Genomic DNA, 27395 nt, shown 5'->3' on the forward strand with positions numbered 1-27395 from the left:
GAGGCACTGGCTACTCGCGCGAAAAACAGCTCTAGCGCGTTAAATATGCGATGCCTGGACGCCGTATATATATTTTTGAATATAGAAAGCAACAAGGAGCGTTTTATTGCAATAAAAAAAAGAAAAAAAACGCCAAAATAAAACCGCTACGACCAGGATTCGACCGTCCGACCTACAGATCCGAAGCCCGACACCTTACCACTAGGCCACGCCAGCTTTTTTTTTCTTTATTGCATGGAATTATCGTTACTGTCAAACCGATACAGTTACATCACATATGATCATACAAGAGAAACAAATTCACAGAAAGTATACAGTCCAATGACAGTTCAAAATTCTGGTAAATACGCCACGCCAGCATACGGAAACACGAGCGTAATTTACCATGTCAAAGCCGAGAAGCAGTTTGTTTCGCAAAGCTACGTCTTGTACAGGCATGGTTGAGGCGCTATCGCCCAGCAACTAAAACTCACGCCTGTACCAGAAAGAAAAGGTTGCTGTCCGTATTCAGCAGTATGCTTGGAAGTGCCAGAACATCGATTTTCACTTGCGATTGCTATTTTAACTTCGAAAAAAGTCCTAAATGAACCGCCGACCCGGGACGGTGTATGGGCTGTTTCTGCCGATTTCGATAGCCGTTTCTTGTTCTTCACGCAAAGGATGTGCAACGTTTCCTTAGTTCAGTGATGCCTTTCAGTCAACACGCCTGTCTAGTCATATATCTTCGTCAGAGAAGCGCAGGCTAGTGCTGGGAGCTTTCGGCGATAGCGCATATACCTGTGTTTATGACGCGTCACATCAGCGGTCATCGCTTCTTGTGCTGACACTGTACACATGAAAAAATTGTTTATTTAAGAACACCGATGCGAAAGCTTAAATATAGAGTGGTTTATCCTTGTTATATTTCTTGATACCTGAGCCTAGACGCGCCGGTAGCGTGAGGACGTACTCGGCTGATACGCTAGGCCTAAGCTTCGGTGGGGACCGATCTCGGCGCGGGTAGCTAGCGAAAGCTAAGAAGTGCGTATTTTAGCCTCAAAACTTTTTTCGGTACAATAGGGAAAGTGGAAGCGCACGAATCACTTCAGCTTTGTTATCGGTGCGATAATATCATTCAGCGATAAGCTTCGAACTCGGGGTCCGTCGCGCGTCTGAACGACTTCTGCATTTCATGTCCACTCCACAACACTGCGACAATTCCCAGTCATACGTTACGTGCGAACTACTTAAAAACGCGGCGTCCTCTGCGTTTACGTGGTTTCGTTCAAGAATTTAGCTATCCGCCAAGTCCAAAGGGAAAATAAAAAAAGCGAAAGTGATTTTCAGTTTCAAGTGCGCATGAATAAACATGGGCAGCTCACGCACCGTTATTCCAAGCTGGGACACGAAATAGGGTTTTATAACCCCAAGATATAGCGTTATTTGGGACAAGAGACTAGTATCAAGCGATAAAATTGTATAAATTAAGTATTAAATATTCAGCAGCGCTCGTCCATGCATATGGAACCAGCGCGGCACAAACACAACCAGCGCAGTTTCCAGTGCGAACCAGCGCACTGCAGCGAGAACCAGCGCCTGTACAGCACAAACCAGTGCGTCCCAGCGTCATGGCAGTGGAACCAGCGTCTCTTCCAGTGTGACCCAGCTCTTATCCAGCGTTCTCACTGGTGTTCCAGTGAGTCCCAGCGAGTGCCAGCGCACCCAGTGCGACCCAGCGCCAAAAAGCGCGCTGGTTTCACGCTGGAAGACGCTGAGAGACGCTGGTTTTTGCAATAGGGATCGGCCGGTTTTCCCGGTAGCTTTCGATAGGCGAAATATCGGACGTTGGCAGTCGTCACGTGGTTTCGCATATGCCATTTCCTCCTCCGAGAGCTAGTCACACGTTCGGCTTGCGCGCTTGTCCTCTACCTGCGAGTTCGGGGAACGCCGGACCTGGCCGAATCTGCTTCGGGGTATGGAGGCGACCAGTCGAAGATACCAGTAGTCTCTTTTTTTTACAGCGAAGCTGTATATGGCAAGCCACTTCGTCTATCCGTCCGTCTTTCCGTCTGTCGGTCGCCTGTACGGCGGAGCCTCCACCTACGCAACCCATGCCCACGCTCGAGAAAAAGAGAGAAAGAGGGGGTGCGCGGTTAGCAAACACCACCCAGATAGCACAAGGCCCGTTTGCTCCGATCCACGACGTTCCGCTACCTGGCCTGAAATTTTCATTGACAAGGCTGGCGTGATGAAACCAGTGACGTCTAAATCACTGTTGCCTGCTCGAGAGCATCCCCATTAGATTCTATGACAGTCGGGCAAGACAACATGACATCATGGATTGGAGTGAAAAGGCCTTGTGCTATCTAGGTGATGTTGGATTTCCTGTGCACCAGTACTGGCGTAGTTGCTCTCCGACGGAGCCAAGCGCGCACAGCGGTTTCTCTCCGGCTGCGAAAAGGGTAGGCCACGCGTCATACGTACTCCTGAGGAGCAGGCAGCTTTCGATCAGCAACGCTGCGAGCGAAACCGGGAACGAGCTCGTCTACGCCGTCCCGATGCTGCAGCCCGGGCATAAGAACAGGCTCGTACAGCCGAGTAACTAGAGCCAACTGCGTGCCGAAGATTCGGCAGCCTGCCAAGCCGTCGTTTGATGAACCATCGGGATTACACCAGTGATAAATACTGTGCCGCACGTTTCAGCTTCGCTGGTAAACTACCCGTACCGAGTGCTTGGGCGGTGACGTTTGTAATATGATAATGTTTGAAAATAGCTTAAGGATGACAGCATAATTTGAGGTGAAGTGGCAGCATCACAAGGTGTCGTTTCGGCAACATAAAAACGTGCATCCTTTGAGTGTGTGTATATATATATATATCATACATGAGAAGCCAACAAACACTGACACCACGGAAAACATAGGGGAAATTAGTTGCGCTTAATAAATGGAATGAAGAAACGATAAATTAATGGAAATTAAAGTGGATGAAAACACAACTTGCCGCAGGTGGGAACCGAACCCACAACCTTCGCATTTCGCATGCGATGCTCTACCGGTTCCCACCTGCGGCAAGTTGTTTCTTCATCCACTTTAATGTCCATTAATTTATCGTTTTTTCATTCCATTTATTAAGCGCAACTAATTTCCCCTATGTTTTCCGTGGTGTCAGTGTTTGTTGGCTTCTCATGTATGACTAATAAAAATCGGGCCCCTCGGAGCCCCCTTTCTTCTCGTTTATATATATATATATATATATATATATATATATATATATATATATATATATAATTTTTAGTACTAGCCCTGTGCAATGCTTCCCTTTTCCCTTTTTTGACCTGTATATTTTGCATTTCATATAATATCCTTGTTCGTCCCCCTTACTGAATGGCCTCTGGGCCCTGTAAGGTATTGTGAATATATATATATATATATATATGTGTGTGTGTGTGTGTGTGTGTGTGTGTGTGTGTGCGTGTGTATGTGTGTGCGCGTGTTATTTTTGATCCACTTTCATTTCCAGTATTCATAATTGCTTTTTTAAATGAGAACTACGCATAATTTCCCCTATGCTGTCTTTAGTGTCATCGTTTGTTGGCTTCTCAAAATATGACCGCGCGCACGCGCACAGACAGACAGACAGACAGACAGACAGACAGACAGACAGACAGACAGACAGACAGACAGACAGACAGACAGACAGACAGACAGACAGACAGACAGACAGACAGACAGACAGACAGACAGACAGACAGACAGACAGACAGATGAGGTGGAGGAGTGGCAGTGGCCGGTGGAGAAAACCCCTCCACTGAAGAAATATATTTCTGTCTACACCAAGCTGCCGAATAAGTGCGCTCTTTTACAGATGACTAACACCTTCCGCGACCGTATTAGAGCATATAGAACGTTAAGATTAGTTTTCAATTTTTTTTCAGTATGTGGGCCGTTGACTTACCGGCTAGCGCATAAAAGTTCGATGGTTGGTGATACGCACGATATCCTTAGTTGCTACATCTCGAGGCACACACAAACACAGTGTGCAGAGAGTGCCAAAACTGTGTGTTTATTTTAATGCGAAACCATTATATTCCCAATGAGGCAGAAAAGCCGGCGCTGATCCGCAAGGAGTGGTAAAAAATAATTATGATCACTGACGTCATTAGCGTCTTGAATGACGTCAGTAGTAATACAGAATTAAAGGTAGAACAAGTTAGAGTATAAGGCGACTCCAGGTGGAGCAAAGTAAATTAGGATGAAGTAAAGTGTATTACGGTGGACTGAAGTTCCTACAAACTAGAGCATAGTGGATTAAAGTGGCTTAAGTTAAATTAAGGTCGGTACACATTGCAGCACGATGGATTAAGGTAGAGTTGTGAAGGACACGTGACAGTGTATGACGTCTGTCATGGACGTAAACAATTCTGCAGAGAAGTCACCACGCTTTCGCATTTAAACCACGCAAAGGTGTTTCAGTGACTGCCAATTTTTTCCTTACATCAACAATGTCACTCAACAAGCAGTGCAAAATTAGAACCGGACGAAAGCGTATGTGCAGGCACATTGACTTAACGCCACGAAGCTTCGAATAGCCCATTAGATGCCATTTGCCTTCTCTTGGCCTCTTCTCTGCTTTTGTGAAGAAATGCAGCCTTGTCATTGCATAGAACATTATGAGGCCATTAGTGATATCTTGCGAGTGTCATGCGCAACTAACTGGAGTGAGTCGATTTATTCTCAATGCAGAAATGAAGTCCAATAGTATTAGTTTGGTGAAGCAGTGCGCAGACGAGTCTTCCATGTTCACGATAAATGTGTGCAGTTGAAAAGATGGGCAAAGCAGACCTGCGCCGTGCACTTCCTTCATAACGCAGGCGCCTCGAGGAATTTCTGAACCACATAGCCGAATGAGTGCTTTCAGTACTCGTCGCATTTGTTTGAGTGCGATCTGGCTGTCAAGCTTGGCTTGGTGGAACCGTGCGACTAGCCGGGTGGGTTTCCCCGGCGTCTTCTCTGCACCGAAATAAAGTTGTTTCGCTCACTAACGCTGAGAAGAAAGCTTACCGCAGATTGTCACGCATGCACATGGCGAAAGTCACTAAACGCGCCATGAACAACGCCTGCGCCCAGAGTGGCCGTGCAGTCGGCCGGGCCAGAGAGGCTCACCCGGGCCGGTGCCGTCGTAGCTGAAGTGCTCCAGCACCAGGGTGTCTGCCGAGGCCACGTACACGCGGCCGCCGACGCCGTGGACGCCCGTGTCCAGGTTTCCCAGCGGTTTGCCAAGGTAGCGGCGAACCTCTGCACAACGACACGCTTGCGCTCGTCCCACCAATTTACTTACAATGCTGTGAATGTCTCAGGCGTACAGAGGTAAATCGTGAATCCCAAAGGAATACAATATTACAATAATTAAAAGACAAAGTCAACTGTAACAATATTAAAAGACAAAGTACATTAGTTACAAAACGAAATGTGAGAAAAAGCAGAATGTAAAAGCGGAATGCTGCTGTTGCTGAAAGTAGGAACTAAAAATACATCCAATACAGTCAAGTGCAAATAAAAGAAGCGATCACAGGAAAAGCTATCACGACTAAACTTTGCTCGACCAATCCTAGAAAGTTGTTCAATAACTAAGAGATTGACTCTCATACCACAAGATTATTATTGAGATTATATGGACACTCCAAGCGAATTGCCGCCGTCGGCATCGCCCTGAGGTTCCGCATATATTTAGGTATGCCATGCGGTATATGCAGGTTATATTGCCACACCATTCTATCACTAAAGTTGCTCATACGAGTTCTCGCATTCTTGACAAAATTATTCCGCACAGGTTTCAGAACCGCAGCCCAGAAACAAATGTGACGAAACCAAACACGAGCAGAACACGCCTTTTATCTTAAACCTTCTCAGACTCAAATATTGAAAGCGCAAAACAATAACAGAGCTCAAACCTAAAAGCTCAGTGGCTATGGTGTTGGGCTGCTGAGCACGAGGTCGCGGGATCGCATCCCGGCTACGGCGGCCGTATTTCGATAGGGCGAAATTAGAAAACACCCGTGTACTTAGATTTAGGTGCACGTTAAAGAACCCAAGGTGGTCGAAATTTCCGGAGTCCTCCACTACGGTGTGCCTCATAATCAGAAAGTGGTTTTGGCACGCGAAATCGCATAATTTGTTTTAATACCTAAAATTATTTAATATTGTTGCGCGGCTATGCACTGGCTCCGGGGTCGGCCCAGGAAAGTGGTTTGATACATACCCAATATTGAAAAGTGCTAGTAAAGTCGCTAATTGAGAAAGACGTTGCATTTAATTAATAAGCATAAATGAAATTATACGATGGCAGGATTCAAACAGAGGACCCCTAGCAAAACTGCTCGTTTTCACATAGCTTACATTTACTTAATTCATACTGCCACTGCAGCTTCAAGTCTACAACATACACGTTGCTTTCGCATTCGTTGCTTCGCCCTTTTAAAAAGAAAGTTGCCCGTGCATTCACTTGCAAAGTGTTCGGTAGCATCTGGGACGTGTTGGCATTGTACCGATTGCATAAGAAAAAAAAATACCTCAATGTAATAATGTTTGTTTCGCCATGAACGAATTAGAAGAAATTTGCATGCAGTGGCGCTAGTTTAGCTTAATTTTGCGAAGTTAGCGCATACCGGCTTTCTTCATCAAATTATTTGGTTAAACAGCTTGTAAGGGACACTAAAGAGCAAAAATGACTTCTTCTGCATCATTAAATTACCCTTCTACAAAAGCACCAATCTCACCGCGACAAGATGCTTGGCCAGCGAGAAAAAAGTGAAATACAGGTGGCGAAGCCTCCTTGAAGTTCTCGCACCGGGTCGCTGTGACGTCATGGACTTTGATGGCATCTTCTAGGGCCTACTTACTTACTTAGCGGTAGCGATTGACTGCGTTGCCTTCTAAAGGAACCAAATATTAAACATGGCAAGTTTGGGGAACCTTTACTGAGCCAAGGCGGCCCAAATACGAAAACATATGCCTTGGAAACCCTGACGTCACACTGACTTAACGGCGTCGGGGTTTCAGGGCGAATTTGAAATACTGATACCTTGACCTGCATTTTTCTCATCTAATATTCTAACTATTATTTTGAAATGACTGCCTGCAGAGTTCTCAAGCAAAGCTTTTTAAGTCTAAACTGATTTATTGTTTTACCCTAGTGTCCCTTTGAAGGTAAGCCTTGTTTACTTGCTCTGCAGCCATTCTATCCTGGTTAAACGTTTTCGGTGAAGCAGTACCAAACAAGACCTTCACTGTGTCTGAATCAATGCTGAATAAATAAAATAAAAAATAAATATTGGCAGCAGGAGTCCAACATCAGCTTTGAGTCCGGTGGCACAAGACAAAGGCTCAAAAAGAAGAGACGCTGCGGGCCTTGCACTTAACATGACTTTCCCATCTGAAACAAGAGTAAGCCGAGATATTTAGACTAAAAAACCCGAATTATTGTCGTGGCATTCATACCGTAATTGAAGTCATTTATTCGTTTCTAAAACATTGAAGACTTGGGTGCCTTCGGAGTTATCTGCAACTCCTGGCACTAGCTGAAAACAGACCGCGTTATTTATTATCTCGTTGATTTGAATTATTTTGTGGTAGAAAATGCTTTCATTTAGGAGTAAAATATTTCCATGGAATCTGCAAAGCTACAGTGACGTTCAAAAGAAAATTCATTGTAAACGGCACAAGCGGCTCCCGCCAGACAAAGGTGGTGCTCCTGACCACCTGCTGCTTTTAAAAGCAGAGAAGCGGAGAAGAAGGTTAATTTTGAAGAAAGACATCGGAACGTGGATGAAACAAATGTGCAGCTGAAGTGCAAAAAACCTCTGTACCTCAAAAGCGCGTACGCAGAATGGAGGAATGAGGGGACAGAAAAACTGGCGACCAGGTGCGCGGTAATTGAAAGTGTAAATAGAAAACTCGGAGTCATCTAAGGAAATGGAGAGAAACAGGAGGCAAAATGGATATGCAATAGATGGAAACAAAAAAAGGCCATGTAGATTTTCAAACGCGGTAAGAAAGAAAACAGGGGAAACCATCTGTTATGTATAACACAAAGGGTAGTCCCGTGCTACTTGAAACCCTAGATGGCTGCCACAGTAGAGAAACATACCAGAGCCAATACTTCTAACAGGATGAGGCATGTCCGTGCGGCAGCAAAAGTCTGGAAACGACAGAGCACATCGTAATGGAATGCCTTGATATTGTCCAAGCAAGACCCGTAAAGAACGTCCACCTTCCAGAGGCGCTGGGACTCAAAGCGGATGGAAGTTGTAAGTGGTCAGTGGTCGAGATATACAAGAGTCGTTTAGAGTATTCTTCGGAAAAAAAAGCAGGGAAGAGATTGGATCCGTGACAGACATAGGTAATTTTACAATACGGATACAGAGGTCTTAATGAATAAAAAATGATCAAGGTGAGTAGGCAGTATGCTAGACTACAATAGATTTAGTAAAACCTGGTTATCACCCAGGCTAGGTGACTGTATGTCGCCGCCCCGTTTTGAAGGGGGATGCCAATAAACATCACCATGCCTTCCCCCCGAACGCAACTCATTTCATAGCATAAGGGGTGACACATGTGGGCCCACTGGAAACTGTCGTGTTCATGACTCATGGATTAATGCCTTGGTTCGATAAGTTACCACTTGGGTAATAGCCAACTAGTTCGAAAGACCCGTATTAACACGAAATGGGACGAAGACTCCACTGGAGGTTGGCGCGGTAACAAGCACGGCTATTGCGAGACAACCCTGGCCCAAATGCCATGGCTAGAACAGCGCTAAACATCACCGGTACCAGAGACGGTTAATGTATGACCAAATCTGAGCGAAATGAGCCCCATAGCGTCCCTGCGTTCAAAACGTCAAACTCGAGGGCGACGCCATGTTGTTACCCAGTGCAGGCGAGCAGGCACAGAGGGTTTTGCATAATATTTTGAACATTCTTAGCCCTCAAAAATTGGAGGACCCTTAAGCTTCGCCTTCAAGAGTGGAACGCGATAGCGTTATCGCACCCCGTTCGCACCGCCCACTCATTCGCTCGGCATGCTCTTGAGTCACACAAAGACGAAACGTGCGCCTGAGCAAGCAGAACGAACCAAAGAACTCGGTGTCTCGGAGGGAAAAACGATCTACGCGAGCCAAACGTCGTGATCGGCACGGACAGCCGGGCCGCGACGCGCCATGAAGGCGGACGCGATCATGGGGCTGACGCCTCGATGGGATCGTCCTCTATCTCGCTTGGGAGCACCACGCAGACGCATGATTCCTTGCAAGCCGCACGGCGCACATCGTAGGGGACGCTTTCCCACCAGACGTGCTACGGCGCAGCGAACATGTCAGAGGCGTCCCGCATCGGACGCTGCACCTAGGAATCGCGCTGTGAGCGGAAGGAGCGTCGCGCGGGCAAGTGGCGCGCCACCTGCCGGGGCAGCGCCATAAATTGCAAAGAGGGGGTCTTCTGTGTTTGCCGCAAGAAAGGCTCTGCGTGCGCGCTAAGCGCAGAAGAAATGTAGCGGAAACGTACTTCGCTACGCGTTTAACTGAGACTTCTGTAATTTACATGCTCATAATTAACCAAGAAGGGGGGGAGGCAAAGCAGAAGGGTGGGTCTAAAAATTATTCTGCAGAAAACGAAAGTAATGCTTAAAGGGACACTAAAGCGAAGCAATAAATCAGTTTCGATTAATGAAGCATTGTTTGAGAACCCTGCAGGCAGTGATTTAAAAAAAAAATTGATTATTAGATGAGAAAATGAGGGTCCAAACATTAGTATTTGAATTTCGCGCCAAAACCCCAGCGCCAGTACGTCAGCGTGACGTCAGGGATTCCAAAGTATGTTTTCGCATTTGGGCCGCGTTCGCTGAATAAAGGTTCCCGAAACATGCCATGTTTAACATTTGGTTCCTTTAGTACACAATGTAGTCACTCTGTACCACTTTATATAATTAATAAGCCGTAGAATATGCCATCAAAATCCAAGACGTCACAGCCCCCAAGTGCGGGAACTTATGTAGGCGTCGCCACCCGTATTTCATTCTTGCGCTTTTTCTGGCTTACCAAACGTCTTATTGTTGTAAGAGTGGTGTTTTTGGTGTTGTAGGACGGTAATTTACTGATGCAGGAGAAATCATTTTTCACTTTAGTGTCTCTTTAAAGGGCCCCTGAAACGGTTCGGACAAATTTTGTAGACGCGTAGGGTACAGCTTAAGTAGAACATTCGCACCACAATTTAAGTGAAGCGTTACGTATTAATGAAGCTACAAGCGATTAGAAGTTACCCTCCTCCCCAGCCATGCTTTTCCTCCTCAACTCGTTCGCCGAGCGAGCGGGGCTAAGCTCCGCCTTCACTGGTCCTGCGTCACGATGCGACGTCACATCGTCCACTTCCGGTGGTTTTGGAACCCGCCCACGCCCGCGCGAAACCTCTCCGCTAGCCGCTTGGCTGTCGACCCCAAGCGAGAGCTATCGAAGCAGCATGCGTTGCGAGCATTCTGTCGTAGCGCCGAACGTGTCTTGTATTCCGTTAACCACAGGCAAGCTGGTCATTTCGGCAAATGACTGGAGGCATAAACTCAAGCTGATGAAGGAACTTTGGCGTAGACGTACGTGAGCGGCCTGATCGGTCTGCACGGTCCAGACACTTGTTGGCGCAGCGCTTAACCAGCCAAACAAAGCGCTAATATTGCTCTAACCAAGTGTAAAACATTTTAAACATTTATAAAAACAACGTGTTGATGATTACACTCCTGCAAAAAATACGCACCAGCAGCAAAGAAGAATACGCTTCGTTGCTGCTACTGTGTATGGTTGAGCTCTATGCCACCAGGTGGCTGCACCGTGCAGACCATTCACATTTGCGCTTCTGCTCATCTCGGCTCGTCCCATTACGGCACAGTCAAGCGGCCAGACCCTGTCCCCTTGCGCTTACGTTTGCCCTAATACGGGACTCGCGAAACGCTATTGCGTTAGTAATCTTCCGGTGTAAAGTGACGGCCACAAACGCGCAAATCCTGGCGCCGATCGGATAGCGGCAGTCCGATGCGCAGCAGCCAGTTCGCTCGTACGCTGCCTTGCAGAGGGACACGATGTCGCAGCTTGACATATTGCCAGTCGCTACGTTTGCAGTCCACAAGGCAACAAAGTCGAATCATAGTGCTCGCGAAAAGACTGAGACCAACTCTGACCGCGGAGCTCTCGTCAAAATGGAGTACGTTGTAACACAAGCAGACGACACTTGCTGTGTGCCGGAAGTGCTTAAGTGTACTGAAAAATTGTTCTTGTGCATTCTCTTTATGCTACTTTCTTTATAAAATCAAATGAACTAACATTCCAACTATTACGAAGATCATTTGTTTACCATAAAGTTGGAAAAATTATCGATCACGCGCCCTGGTCAGCCAATCGGATAGCTCGCCCCACTGACGTCATATGGGTGATTTCGGTCATATGGGCAGGGGCGGCTTAAAATTCCGCCGAGCAGTGCGCTGCGATCGGCAGCGATGTGCATTTTTAAAACCTTATAATAAATTACACGCTTTACGCAGAGCACTTAGATGTGTCAATTAATGACCAGAAGGACCTACTCTAACGACTCAGCACGTTTGTAGAAAATCGTCAAAAGCGTTTCAGGGTCCCTTTAACAGTCTCGGAAGAGAACAGCAGTTTACGATAGGTAGCGAGGCACTGGAAGTGGTAAGGGAATACATCTACTTAGGACAGGTAGTGACCGCAGATCCGGATCATGAAACTGAAATAATCAGAATAGTAAGAATGGGCTGGGGTGCGTTTGGCAGGCATTCTCAGATCATGAACAGCAGGTTACCATTATCCCTCAAGAGAAAAGTCTACAACAGCTGTGTCTTAGCAATACTCACATACGGGGCAGAAACCTGGAGGCTTACGAAAAGGGTTCCACTTAAATTGAGGTCGACACAACGAGCTATGGCAAGAAGAATGATAGGTGTAACGTTAAGGGGTAAGAAAAGAGCAGATTGGGTGAGGGAACAAACGCGAGGTAATGATATCTTAGTTGAAATTAAGAAAAAATGGCTGTGGCTTAGGTAAGGTTAAGCCCAGGATGCGAAGCATACTAGCCTTTATTTTAGTTGTTGAACCACTGTTTAGCCTGGTGAACTGCTGTTGCTTGGCTATATTTGGTTCGGCTAGACGAAGAAACAACTCATGCATTACTTCTTCGCCTTCAAGAGTGGAACGCGACAGCGTTCCCGTCGACCCGCCAAGGGGTGTAAGACAATGGGCTACAGGGCAGCGACTACGCGCCCCGCATTGGACGCGGTGAGCGTCGGGCAAAGCAGCGTTCGGCGCGGCAACGAAATGTGCGCCTGAGCAAGAGACGCACGCCTTAGAAACAGCGCGTTTCTAAGGCAACACCGCATTCACTAGAGGCGCTTTTGTACCGCTTTGAAGCGTTGTACTCGTGGCTCAGTGGTAGCGTCTCCGTCCCACACTCCGGAGACCCTGGTTCGATTCCCACCCAGCCCGTCTTGCAAGAGTTGAGCCAAAGCCACTTCTCCTCTGTCGTGACGTCACGGTGTCACGTGATTTCATGGTCACCGCCGCGCCTGAGGAGCTGGGTTGAGCCCTCGTAATATGCTTCGCATAAAAGAATTTGGCAGGACATGTAATGAGGAAGGAAGATAACCGATGGTCATTAAGAATTACGGACTGGATTTCAAGGGAAGGGAAGCGTAGCAGGGGATGGCAGAAAGTTAGGTGGGCGGATGAGATTAAAAAGTTCGCAGGAAAAACATGGCCACAATTAGTACATGACCGGGGTAGTTGGAGAAGTATGGGATAGGCCTTTGCCCTGCATTGGGCGTAACCAGGCTGATGATGATGAATTACCGATCTACACCGCAGTATAACTTTCTACGGCACGTTTCTAAGGCAACACCGCATTCACTAGAGGCGCTTTTGTCCCGCTTTGAAACATCGTGTCGCGGCTGAGAGGCAGCGTCTCCGTCTCACACTCCAGAGACCCTGGTCCGATTCCCACCCAGCCCTTCTCGCAAGTTGTTTTTATTTATGAATTGCTTTCCTCCATTTCTTGCTCACCGCCAACGCTGACGCCGCCACCGACACAGGCTTTTCTGCGACACGAGCTTCTTAACGCTATCGCGTTAAAATTAGTAGCAACATGGCGGTGTCTTCGCGCGCGGTTGCCGCTATCTTCACCCGGGTTTTCCTCTACAGTAAGTATACTAACTCTATGATATGAAGGAGGCATTTTCGACGACTGCGATGGACCACGTTACCTGCCAGGGTGGCGTTATGGCTTCGGCGTTGCAGTATATCAGCCTGAGGGCGCGAGATTAAATCAGGCCACGGCGGCCGCATTTCGGTGGGGGCTAAATGCAAGAAAGGTTCTTATGTACTTTGCATTGTGGTTGCATGGTCGAAATTCTTCAGCAGTTCCCTATCATGGTGGGCCTCAATCATATCGTGGTTTTCGCATGTAAAAGCCTGGAGATTTTTTTTTCTCGCTGCGAGGATGACGCATGCTAATAATGTTTCACGACCGCACATTTCGCTCTGCAATGTCGCGCTAGCGCCAGTCGGGATCTGCAGCAATACAAAATTTGTGTACGACTTGGTGGCGCATTCCTTTCTCTAGTTGATTTGATGACTCTCACCTTGGGCGACTGGCACGGTGAGCTTGTCTGGCAGCCGAATGTGGGCGAAATCCTGGGAAGCCTTGGTGCAGTAGACGGACAGCCACTCGTACTGGTCCCAGCTCGTTCCGTGACTCAGCGACAGCGTCACGTTCTCGCCGGAGTAGCGGCCCAGCTTGTCGAAGCTAGCGAGAAGCTGCTCTTAAAGGTCTGCTCGAGCTACGCGCGCTGCTACTCACCTGCGCTTTTCGTTGGCAAGGACGATGCCGTTGGTGCCGGACACATCACCCCTGCCTACAAGGAAGTGGGCATCTGTGCACAGAAAAGAAATACCGCACTATGGGAATCGGCACAAGCGAAGCTTTGCCCAGCCTGCAACAGCGTATGACGGGCGTGCAGAGGATTTTGGCGACGAACACATGCGGCACTGACCACGGAATTTTATTCAACATATAAACGGGGTACAGGGGGTCATCTCTGCTTTCTTTTTTATTCAACATAAAAACGGGGCACAGGGGGTCATCTCTCCTTTCTACAGCGAAACTGTATATGACTAGCCGATTCGTCCAACCGTCTGTCGTTCGTCTGTACGCCGAAAGCCCCTCCGGCGTAACCCCATGCGCATGCGCGAAAAAAAAAAGAGAGAAAGAGTGGAGCGCGATTAGCCAACACCACATAGATAGCACATGGCCTGTTTACTCCGATCAATGAAGTCATTGGAAACAGTAACAAACAGGATAGAGCAACTCCTTCTATAACTAGCGATGAAGTCAGAAGGGCCTTGCAAGACATGAAACGAGTAAGAGCGGCAGGAGAAGATGGAATAAGAGTCAGTTTAATGAATGATGGCGAAGACATCATCATCATCATCATCATCATCGTCATCATCATCATCATCATCAGCCTGGTTACGCCCACTGTAGGGCAAAGGCCTCTCCCATACTTCTCACTACCCCGGTCATGTACTAATTGTGGCCATGTTGTCCCTGCAAATTTCTTAATCTCTACCAGCCACCTAACTTTCTGCCGCCCCCTGCTACGCTTCACTTCCCTTAGAATCCAGTCCGTCACCATTAATAACCATCGGTCATCTTCCCTCCTCATTACATGTCCTGCCCATGCCCATTTCTTTTTCTTGATTTCAACTAAGATGTCATTAACTCGCGTTTGTTCCTTCACCCAATCTGCTCTTTTCTTGTACCTTAACGTTACCCCTAACATTCTTCTTTCCATAGCTCGTTGCGTCGTCCTCAATTTAAGTAGAATCCTTTTCGTGAGCCTCCAGCTTTCAGCCCCGTACGTGAGTACTGGTAAGGCGCAGCTGTTATATTCTTTTCTCTTGAGGTATAATGGCAACCTGCTGTTCATAAACCCAGAATGTCTGCCAAATGCACCACAGCTCATTCTTATTCTTCTGATTATTTCAGTCTCATGATCCGGATCCGCAGTACCTACCTGTCCTAAGTAGATTTATTCCCTTACCACTTCCAGTGCCTCGCTACCTATCGTAAACTGCGGTTCTCTTTCGAGACTCTTAAACATTACGTCAGCTTTCTGCAGATTAATTTTTAGACCCACCCTTCGGCTTTGCCTCTCCAGGTCAGTGAGCATGCATTGGAGTTGGTCCCCTGAGTTACTAAGCAAGGCAGTATCATCAGCGAATTGCAAGTTACTAAGGTATTATCCATTAACTCTTATCACTATTTCTTCCCACTCCAGGTCTCTGAATACCTCCTGTAAACACGCTGTGAGTAGCACTGGAGAGATCGTATCTCCCTACCTGACGCCTTTCTTTATGGGATTTTGTTGCTTTCTTTGTGGAGGACTACGGTGGCTGTGAAGCCGCTATAGACATTTTTCAGTGTTTTTACATACGGCTCGTCTACACCCTGATTCCGTAATGCCTCCATGACTGCTGAGGTTTCGATTGAATCAAACGCTTTCTCGTAAGCAATGAAAGCTATATATGAGGTTTGGTTATACTCCGCACATTTCTCTATGTGATTGACAGTGTGAATATGGTGTATTGTTGAGTAGCCATTACGGAATCCTGCTTGGTCGTTTGGTTGACGGAAATCTAAGGTGTTCCTGATGCAATTTGCAATTACCCTAGTAAATACTTTGTAGGCAACGGACAGTAAACTGATCGGTCTATAATTTTTCATGTCTTTGGCGTCCCCTTTCTTATGGATTAGGATTATCTTAGCGTTCTTCGAAGATTCCGGTACGCTCGAAGTCATGAGGCATTGCGTATACAGGGTGGCCAGTTTTTCTAGAACAATTTGCCCACCATCCTTCAACAAATCTGCTGTTACGTGATCCTACCCAGGTGCCTTCCCCCCTTTGCCTAGCTCCCAAAGCTTTCTTTACTTCTTCCGGCGTTATTTGTGGGATTTCAAATTCCTCTAGACTCTTATCTCTTCCATTATCGTTGTGGGTGACACTGGTACTGTATAAATCTCTATAGAACTCCTCAGCCACTTGAACGATCTCATGCATATTAGTAATGATATTGCCGGCTTTGTCTCATAACGCATACATCTGATTCTTGCCTATTCCTAGTTTCTTCTTCACTACTTTTAGGCTTCCTCCGTTCCTGACAGCATGTTCAATTCCATCCATATTACACTTCCTTATGTCAGCTCTCTAACGCTTGTTGATTAACTTGGAGAGTTCTGCCAGTTCTATTTTAGCTGTAGGGTTAGAGACTTTCATACATTGGCGTTTCTTGATCAGATATTTCGTCTCCTGCAATAGCTTACTGGTATCCTGTCTAACAGAGTTACCACCGACTTCTATTGCACACTCCTTAATGATGCCCACAAGATTGTCATTCATTGCTTCAACACTAAGGTCTTCTTCCTGAGTTAAAGCCGAATACCTGTTCTGTAGCTTGATCCGCAGTTCCTGTATTTTCCCTCTTACCTCTAACTTATTGATCGGCTTCTTATGTACCAGTTTCTTCCGTTCCTGCCTAAGTCTAAGCTAATTCGAGTTCTTACCATCCTATGGTAACTGCAGCGCACCTTGACGAGCACGTCCACATCTTGTGTGAAGCAGAGTATGAATTTCTAGTCTCGCCATTCGGGTTCCTCCACGTGAACTTTTGGCTATCTCGCTTGCGGAAAAAGGTATTCATTATCCGCATATTATTCGGTTCTGCAAACTCTACTAATAACTCTCCCGTTATTCCTAGAGCCTATGGCATATTCCCCCACTGACTTGTTTCCAGCCTGCTTCTTGCCTACCCTGGCATTGAAGTCGTCCATCAGTATAGTGTATTTTGTTTTGACTTTACTCATAGCCAATTCCAAGTCTTCATAGGAGCTTTCGACTTCTTGGTCATCAGGACTGGATGTAGGGGCGTAGACCTGTACGACCTTCAATTTGTACCTCTTATTATGTTTCACAAGAAGACCTGCCGCCCTCTCGTTAATGCTATTGAATTGCTGTATGTTACTAGCTATATCCTTATTAATCAGGAATCCGACTCCTAGTCGGATTCCTCCTTGTTCTCATCTCTCCGCTAAGCCCCGGTAGCGCAGGACGTGCCCGCTTCTCATCACTGTATATGCTTCTTTCGTCCTGCTAACTTCACTGAGCCCTATTATATTGTCACAAGCTGTCATGAACCACGCCTGCCGCGCAAACAACCACATGAAAGAAGGAAGAGAACGACGTCAGCCAAGCTGCCGCGAGACCGCTCTTCAACAACCGCGCCTATCAACCAGATTCATCTGGTTCTGCATTAAAACACCTCGTGTGTAACATTTGGTGGAGCTGTGCGGGGTAACTCCCACGACCTACAATGGAGCCACCAGCACAAGAGCTACGCCGAAGCCGCCGCCTCGCCGGACTTTCGCCGTCGCGCTCAGTCATGGCCACAGAGCAAAATACCCTCACCAGCAGTGCCTCGGCGAGCCCAGTCCCTATCCAGCACTACCGAGAGCCACGCACGTTCTCGGCCAAGGCAGAGGAAGATGTGGATGAGGGGCTAACCCATTGCAAAAGGGTAAGCCAATACAATAACTGGAACGCTGCCAGTCAGCTTAGGAACGTTGTTTTCTTCTTGGCCGGCACGGCGTTGGTATAGTACGACAACCACGCGGACATGCTAACTACTTGGACACGCTTCGTTGAGGAAATCAAAAAGTGTTTCGGTGACTCGGACGCAAAGAGGAAACGTGCGGAACTCACATTAGCCCAGAGAGTTCAGGTACCCGGCGAGACTTGCACTACCTACATCGAAGAAATTTTGAAGCTGTGCCGCACCGTCAACCCTCAAATGACAGAGGAAGATAAAGTGGGGCACGTGGTAAAAGGAATAGCGGAAGACGTGTACAACTTCCTCATTGGTAAAGAGAACTTGCACACTGTATCAGAACTGATACGGCACTGCCGTACGTTCGAGGCGCTGAAGACTCGCCGAATTACACCAAAGTTTGGACGGCTGGCCAATGTAACGACTGTAGCAAGTGTTGACACGAGTCCTCCGCTCCCCGACCTTTCGTCCGCCATCCGCCAGATAGTCCGCGAGGAGCTCCTGCGACATGACGAACAGGCACGTTATGCGGCGCCACGTTGCAGCTCCTCCGTTTTCCGAGACACTCTTTGGGAACCCCCTTCGGCTACTTGGAACCACTCGGTGAACGTCGCGGATCTTACCGGCTCCAGAGACGAACCGCATTACATTACGACCGATCCACCACGCAATGATTCGCCCCCTCAACGTTTTGATCCACGCCCACGCAACTTTCGTCCACGAAGACTCGCCGCTACCTACGACTTTCAAGGGGAAGAGCCTCGTTACCCTCAACCGATGTCTTCGGCAGATTACTTCAATCCGCATTCTGAAGTTCGCCCTTCGCCAGTGTGTTACTGCTGCGGCATGCCTGGCCATATAGCTAGGTACTGTAGCCAACGCCGAGCATCAAACTACGGATCGTCAGCGCCGACTATGCGGTCTAGCGGTCGTACACTGCGCACTCAGTGGCCAGGAGACTCCACTTCAGGAAGCCACTTTCGAGAGGACCGATGCACCGCCCAGGAGACCTACTTTGGAGCAGAAAGAACGCGGAACCGCTACCGCTCCCCTGCCTCCGACCGTACTCTGACGCCACCACCAGCCTTCCGAGGCTCCCGATCACCATCCCCTCGGCCGCGATTCACGTCACCATCGCCTCGGCGCCGTTTCGTGTCGCCCCCGCCGGGAAACTAGCCAGCGCGGCCGATGGAGGTGAGGTCGCTGGAAAATGTGTGCTGCCGACTCAACTGCCTCCAACTATTTTCATGTTAAAGAATAAGGTTCAGGTACTGATTGATGGGGTCTCCACAATGGCTTTAGTCGACACGGGAGCAACTGTCTCGGTCATGAGTGTGGGGTTTAAAGGCCTTCTGTGACGCAAGGTTATGTTTCGTTGGGACCAGTGCACAAGTTTCCGTGGAGTCAGTGGTGAAGCATTACACCCGGTTGGTGTGTGTAACGTGGATGTGTCTTTGGGTGGGAAAGTTTTTAATGCAGAGTTTACTGTTCTTCCTCGCTCCTCGCATGACGTGATTCTGGGGATTGACTTTTTGCAGTTGTGTGGTGCGAATGTTGACTGCCGGACGGGAGAACTCAGTGTCGACACCAGTGTTTCACCTGTGCTCTTTGAAGGTGAAGCTTGCCCGGAGAGTGTGTTGTCCGTGTCTGAGGATACAGTTGTGCCCGCCTTATCCGCGATGCGTGTTGCCGTCGCCTGTTCATCTCCGACTCCTATCTCGTTCGATGCTGCAGTGGAACCTGTACATCGGAACTGCCTCAAGAAAAACGTATTAGTTCCGCACTACGTGGTCTCAGTGACCAATGGATGCGCGGGGCTGTGGGCGCTAAACTGTTCCACTGAAGCGGCAGTGCTACCTCAAGGCCTAAAGATTGCCACGTTTCCGAAAGACTCTCCCGTATCGGTGGCAGTACTTGCAGAACTCCCCGATGGAGGAGCAACCAGTGTCTCGAACTCCGGGAGCTCGAAGATACTTTCCATGATTGATAAGTCACTCAGCGATAATTGAGCGTCAAGTTTTGATGGCCCTGCTTACGAAACATACCTCGGTATTCGACTTTGCGCAGCACGATGGACCGCCACCAATTCCTGCGTCCAGAACTCGTCACCGCATCAACGCAGGAGCCGCCCAGCCAATCCGACAAAAACCCTATCGTGTATCCCCATCAGAACGCAAGATAATCAGCGATCAGGTCCAAGAAATGCTATGCAAAGGCGTCATTCGAAAATCATCTAGTCCTTGGGCAGCCCCCGTAATATTGGTGAAGAAGAAAGACGGTACGTGGCGGTTCTGTGTTGATTACCATCGCCTAAGCGCCGTTACTAAGAAAGATGTATATCCGCTCCCACGAATTGACGACGCCATCGACTGTCTCTTTGCGGCATCTTACTTTTCCTCATCCGATTTACGGTCAGGTTACTGGCAAATTCCTATACACAAGGACGACAAGGAAAAGACAGCATTTGTAACACCCGACGGACTATTCGAGTTTAACGTGATGCCTTTCGGGTTGTGTAACGCGCCCGCAACGTTCGAAAGGTTCATGGACACGATATTACGCGGCTTAAAATGGGAAGTTTGCATGTGCTACTTAGACGATGTTGTGATCTTCGGGCGAACGTTTAGTGAGCACAACAAACGTTTGGATTTGGTCTTGAACTGCTTGGAGAAAGCGGGTCTTGTGCTCAATTAAAAAAAATGCCGTTTTGGGGAACGGCAAACTCTTGTGCTAGGCCATCTGGTCGCTAAAGAAGGCATCCGACCAGATCCGCAAAAGACTGCGGCCGTAGAAGCATTTAGAGTACCCAACTCTGTCAAGCAGTTAAGAAGTTTCTTGGGCTTGTGCTCCTATTTTCACCGATTCATTCCCCGGTTTGCTGACATGGCTCATCCCCTTACACGCCTTCTCCAAAAAGGCGTTCCCTTTGAGTGGACTGCAGATTGCGACTCATCGTTTCGCCAGCTCAAGTTCCTGTTGACATCCCAACCAATTCTTCGCCACTTCGATCCTTCATCACCAACTGAGATTCACACCGATGCCAGCGGCGTAGGCATCGGTGCTGTGCTAGTTCAGCGTGTTGGCGACAGAGAGCACGTGATCTCTTACGCTAGCCGGTCCTTGAGCCGCTCCGAGCGTAACTACACAGTCACCGAACAAGAGTGTCTGGCGGTCATCTTCGCCGTGCAACGGTTTCGTTCCCATCTCTATGGGCACCCCTTCACTGTCATAACAGATCATCATTCGCTATGCTGGCTTGTGAATCTGCGGGATCCCTCAGGACGACTAGCGCGCTGGGCCCTCCGTCTACAGGAATACGATTTCGTTATTTGCTACAAATGTGGCCGGCGGCATGCTGACGCTGATTGTCTCTCTCGGATGCCACTTGAAACAACTGAATGTGATGCGGACAATTTTGATGAGTACATCGCTTTTGTGTCCCCGGAATTTCCGGATATGGGTACCGTCATATACGAGCAGCACAAGGACGAGAGCTTACAACCGCTCTTCGCGGCAGCACAGGAGTCACCTGCGGGCAGTCGCTTTCGCCTACGGGATGGTGGCGCGCTGTATAAGAAGAGCTACTCGACCACCGGTGCACGCTACCTTTTAGTTGTCCCCAAGAACCTTCGCCACCAAGTATTACACGCCATGCACGATGACCCAACTTCCGGTCATATTGGTTCCACACGGACACTCTACCGGGCTCAAGAACGTTTTTACTGGCCGAAGATGCGGAAAGATATCGAACGGTACGTCGCCAGCTGCTCTAAATGCCAGCGCTACAAGCGTCCGCCACAAGTGCCACATGGCCTGCTTCAACCAGTTCCCCCTTCTAGCGTCCCCTTTGAGCAAGTTGGTATAGATCTTCTGGGCCCTTTCCCGCGATCCTCCAAGGGTAATCGTTGGGTTATCGTTTGCGTAGATCACCTTACCCGCTATTGTGAGACCACCGCATTGCCATCGGCCACAGCTACAGAAGTTTCTATCTTCTTGCTGGCTAACATTATACTCCGACATGGACCTCCTCGCATAGTAATCAGCGATCGTGGGCGACAGTTTACCGCGGACGTAGTTGAAGAAACCCTTCGTCTGTGTTCATGTAGCTTCCGCCATTCTACGCCCTACCACTCGACTCGACGCAGAGATCTCCGATCACGCGACCGAGATCACCCGGCAGCAATGGTACCAAATATGTGATCGCATGAGGGGACGCCTCAGCTCAGCCCGGACGTGGCACCTCCTGCGCCACCTCCTGGATCCTGACACCACCAGGGTCGAAGGCAGAAGAAACATGGCCAAGTTAATCCACAGGCATGCTCAGGACCCGGGGACGTTCCTGGCAGAGATGCGAGACAAGTACATCGGCCCGCAACTCAAGACACCGTCACCTGCGGCCTACCAGGGCCGGCCTAACGCGCACATAGACGAAGACATTACGTTCGCTGAGGTGTCGGCAGCCGCCTACAAGCTGCGGACGAACTCGGCGCCGGGTTCGGACCGCGTTACCAACAAGATGCTACGCAACCTGGACGAGGCCGCAATGGAGCAGCTCACAGAGTTCATGAACGAATGCTGGAAGACGGGCGCCATCCCGGAAGAGTGGAAGACGTCAACGATCGTCTTTATACCAAAACCAGGCAAACCACTCAATGCGGACAACCTCAGGCCGATTTCACTGACATCATGCGTCGGCAAACTGATGGAGCACGTGGTCCTAGACCGTCTAAATGAACACGTAGAAGATGGGGACGAGTTACCCCACTCTATGTTTGGTTTCAGGCCACACCTGTCCTCCCAAGATGTGCTCCTTCAGGTAAAAAGGCAGGTGATGCAACCCGAAAGTCCGGCGGACGCTCGCCGATTCCGGTGCCTCCTGGGCCTCGACCTGAAGAAGGCCTTCGACAATGTCGCCCACGCAGCGGTGCTCGAGGGCCTGACCCAACTGGGTGTCGGAAACCGAGCGTACCAATACGTCCGAGACTTTCTCACCGACCGGAAGTGCCGGATCAAAGTCGGCGAACATGAAACTGAATTTATAGAGCTGGGGAGCCGAGGCACGCCGCAGGGATCAGTCATCTCCCCTTTTCTCTTTAACGCGGCGATGCGCGGGCTCCCGGAACTGCTGTGCTCTATCCCTGGGCTTCACCACAGCCTTTACGCTGACGACGTGATGTTATGGGCAGCGGCGGATGATCCACAAGCTCTTCAAGAGATCATGCAACGCGGCATCGACGTCATACAAGCTTATGCGGAGTCAAGGGGCCTGACGTGCTCACCGGAAAAATCCGAATACCTCCTGATCAAGCCCAGCAGGAGTAGCTGTCCCAGGGGATTACCACGGAGAAGGCGCTTCCTTGAGCTCAAAGTCGGAGAACTTACCATCCCGGAGCGCCCCAGTATCAAAATATTGGGGCTAGACTTTCAGAAAACGCTGCGCTGCGGGCTCATGTTAAAGAAACTCCAGAGGGCGACCAACTACACACTACAGCTCATTCGCCGGGTGGCTAATCGGCACCACGGCATGGGCGAGGGCGATCTGCTTCGACTTGTGCAGGCATACATAACCAGCAGAACCATGTACTCGACACCATATGTCAAACTCGCAGTCACAGATTTAGCCAAATTAAACACCATGATCCGACGAAGCACAAAGGCAGCCTTGGGCCTTCCGGACCACGCGGCCACCGCAAGGCTAGAGGCCTTAGGCATGCATAACACGATCGAGGAGCTCTTGGACGCTCACCACACAGCCCAAGTCTGTCGTCTCTCGCTAACCCCGGCTGGCCGCACAGTCCTCCGGAAGCTCAGTCTCGAGGCTATCCCCGAAATTACAGAGTACGTTACGATTCCGCGAAAGGTGAGGGGGCATATTTATGCCCCACCTCTACCCCGCAACATGGACCCCGAGTTCCATCAGGGCCGTCGGCAGGCCCGTAGCGAAGCCATTTGGCGACGCTATGGCTCGCAAGATGGAGCGGTCTACACAGACGCAGCCAGAAACCCTCGCGGCGACCTCATGACTGCGGTGGTAGCTGATCACAACGGAGGACTGCTAGAACATACAACAATCACGGCCGGCCGAGTGGTGGAAGCGGAGGAAACCGCGATTGCCATGGCCATGCATGCGGACGCAAATACCGTCATCAGCGACAGCAAGCAGGCCATCGGCAATTTCGTCCGTGGTAGAATTTGCAAACAGGCGTACCATGTCCTCACACGACGCCCCCTAAGCGGCTTGAAAACCCTCGTGTGGACCCCCGCTCACGCGGCTGTGCCCGGCAACGCGTCGGCTCACAGTTTGGCTCGAGATCTCGCGCGCCGAGCCTCGTCCGCGGATGCGGACGGCGTGAATGAGGAGGAGACACACGAGGAACCCTGCGAGACTTATTATGAAATAGCCCATCGGTATCGCTTGAGGCGTCGCGCGCTCCCACCACCGGCCAAGCAACTCGACAAAACGCAAGCGGTCGCGTTTCGGCGACTTCAGACAAATACATACCCACACCCAAAATACATTAACAAAATCACAGGGGGCAGGGAAAGCGTCAAATGTAGGCTCTGTTCAGAAACAGGAACACTCACACACATAATGTGGGAATGCACCTCGCTCCCGTTCTCTCATCCCCCCGTCAGCAGCGAGACTGACTGGACAGCCTGGCTCAGTTCCGGGGACGTCGACCGACAATTGGAACTGGTGGACTGGGCGGAAAAGGCCAAGCAGGCCCAGGGCCTTACTTGAGCCCTAACGCTCAGCCACGTCCCTCTTTACCCTTCCCCCTTTCAATAAAGTTTATCACCACCACCTAGACGCGTACCCAGCACCTCCACCAGTTTCTCGCAGACAAAGCCACAAAAGACTTCGGTCGACGCTACAGATCTTTTATAAAGCTGTTCTGGCACCTTCGTCGTTGTCTTCTTTTGGGAGCCACCAACATGCCTAGTATGTGGCACCGAATTGCACTGAGTGGCTGTCAGCTGTGTCAAGGTCCTGGCAATATTCTGTTGCAGAAGAATACGTAACAGAAGAATATGTAACTGCAACAAACGAATATGTTTCTTTTGTCCTGAAGTTTGGTGTGCCTAAAGCTGTGGCAATGCAAGTAGTACAAAAGGCGTGCAAGAGGGACATGCAAATGCATGTCCCTTCATCATCACAGCCCTAAGGACGGGTGATCAGACGTTATCGCAGAAACTGTGAAAAGACGGCAAGATCAAGCTATTCATCAAGATCAGAGATGAGCTAACAGTTGCAGGCAATGATGTTGTCTTGAGAGGACCAAGACTGGTGATTCCGGAGGAAGTGCAGTTACAAGGCATCAAGTTGGCTCACAGGGTACACCAGGGAACAGTCAAAACTAAACTGATCAGAGAGAACATTTGATTTCCAGGCATTGCCAGAAAAATGGAATCTGAAGTCAAGGACAGTGAACTCAGTAAGAGAACTGTTGTAGAGAAAAAGTGTCCACCTTTGTGTATGACGCAACTCCCAGATGGCCCTTGGTAGTCACTGGCAGCAGACTTCGCTGGCCCTTTGCCTGGCAACAAATGTGTTAGTGGAGGTAGACGAATAATCTCGTTTCCCTGTGATTGCAACACTGTCTTCATTGAACACGAAAAGCGTCACAGCGAGGCTGGGTGAGATGCTCTCCGTGCATGGATTGCCTTATGTGCTGAATACTGACAATGTCCCTCCTTTCTTTGGGCATGAATTCGGTGCATTCATGGCGCTCAATGCATTCGACATCACAGCGCAACCCCACTGTGGGCACAAGTAAACGGCGAGGTGGAAAGATTCATCAGAAATATAAAGAAAACTGTGAAGGCGGCAGGAAGCAATTGGGAAGAAGCACTCAGTGAGTACCTTAGCAACGCTACTCTCCACAACCAACTACAGGCCGGCTGAACTCGTCTTTGGAAGGAAGATTCGCACCAAGTTGCCACAGATCCATGAAAAACCCCGTTTTGAGGAACTTCAAACATTTAACAGAGAAAGGAAGCAGAAAATGAAGACCTATGCTGACGAGAAAGCTCAGGGTCTTTCAAGGGTGCAACATCCATGTTACAGTTAGGCACTTTGCTTGCACTCGGGAACAAAAACAACGCGACCTTCCGTCGTAATCACCTCTGCGCACGCAGCACCAGCCCATACATACTTCCAGGCACGCGAGAAACAACAAGCGCCACTTATGCACAGAATTTATCGCAAAACAGTTCCAGAAACGTACAACGAGACAAAGAACGGCACCCACTGCTCCGGAGAGTTCGGCATGTTAACGCATCGTGCCCGGAAAGCTTGGTAGGTGACGATTTGCGCCATCTATCGAGCAAGCACAAAAAAACGTTTGCTCGGGCAAGGTACAGTGGCGTCACCGAGCGCAGCGACAGGAGTGCGGAGGCCTGAAAAAGTCTAGGTGGTTTTGACTGGGACGTCCCAAACTCCGGTAACATCACGTACATGTCTGCGCCTTTCCAGCAGCTGTCACTGGTGAAGTAACGGTCTGGCACCCTAGCAAAGGAGAAATTGTAGCCTAGAATTTCCACCATCTTTGCTGGAAAGTAGCGCTGTCGTCTGCTACTGTATCGCGAGAGTATTTTCAAGAGCGCCCGCTAGGTGGCCAACAGTGGCGCCTCTATAGGCGGCGCACTTCGCGCATAAGATGGCATCAGAATGAACATCAGAACTTCAGAATGGCTTCAGAATAGATAGGCTTTTAGATGATGACGTATTCGTTCTTACTCAGTGTATTGAAATATCAAAAGTAGAAAACAGACCGTTATATGTGGCCTTTTTAGACATTACAGGAGCCTGTGACAACTTAGACCGCAACATTTTGTGGGATATTCTGGAAAGGGAAGGCTTAGGAGACGATTGTCTACAGCTTTTGAGAGAGATTTACCTAGAAAATACCGTTTGCGTTGAATGGGAAGGGATGAGGAGCGAGGGGAAAGTTCATACGAAGTGACTGAGGCAGGGGTGCCCTTTATCCCCGCTGCTGTTTATGATGTAATGGTGAGGATGAGAGTGCGCTAGAAGGAAGTAATATCGGGTTTAATCTCTCATACAAACAGGCGGGTACAGTAATAGAGCCGCAGCTCCTAGGTTAATTTTATGCGGACGACATTGTGTTGCTAGCAAACAAGCAGAGTGATTTGCAACGTCTGGCTAATATCTGTGGGCAGGAAGGCAACAATTTAGGTTTCAAATTTAGTGTTAGACAATCAGGTGTTACGGTAGTTCATGAAAACAGTGAACAGAGAGTGGAGATACAGGGCCAGGAAATACCTCGGGTAACAGAATATAACTATCTCGGTATATGGTTAAACGAAGGCAATAGATATATGAAAACACAGGAAAAAAGAATAACCGTGAAGGGGAAGAGAAATGCAGCCATAATGAAGCACAGAGCGCAATGGGGATACAATAAGTACGAGGTCCTCCGAGGAATGTGGAAAGGTGTAATGGTTCCAGGACTTACGTTTGGAAATGCGGTCGTTTGCTTTAAATCAGGGGTACAATCAGGACTCGACGGGAACCAAAGGTCAGTGGGTCGCCTCGTAATGGGCGCTCACGGGAAGACTACGCATGAAGCTGTGCAGGGTGATATGGGCTGGAATAGTTTTGAAGTGAGGGAAGCTCGCAGTAAAATTGAGTTATGAAGAACGGCTGAGGAATATGGAAGAAGGTAAATGGGCTGGGAGAG

General features: G+C 48.9%; 1 protein-coding gene across 1 annotated transcript in view; it reads right to left on the bottom strand.

Annotated features, from left to right (window-relative positions):
• The window catches only part of LOC139054423 (protein Skeletor, isoforms B/C-like), a 455133-nt gene that overhangs the window by 296028 nt on the left and 131710 nt on the right, over positions 1-27395 (bottom strand). The window contains exons 6-8 of the mRNA XM_070531374.1: positions 13889-13961; positions 13671-13834; positions 5145-5276 (exon numbers count right to left, since the gene is read on the bottom strand). Of these exons, the coding sequence (XP_070387475.1) occupies positions 5145-5276; positions 13671-13834; positions 13889-13961 (369 nt within the window). The remainder of the gene's footprint in view (positions 1-5144; positions 5277-13670; positions 13835-13888; positions 13962-27395) is intronic.

This window comes from Dermacentor albipictus, chromosome 1 (genome assembly GCF_038994185.2).
Source record: "Dermacentor albipictus isolate Rhodes 1998 colony chromosome 1, USDA_Dalb.pri_finalv2, whole genome shotgun sequence".
NCBI classification, from domain to species: domain Eukaryota; kingdom Metazoa; phylum Arthropoda; class Arachnida; order Ixodida; family Ixodidae; genus Dermacentor; species Dermacentor albipictus.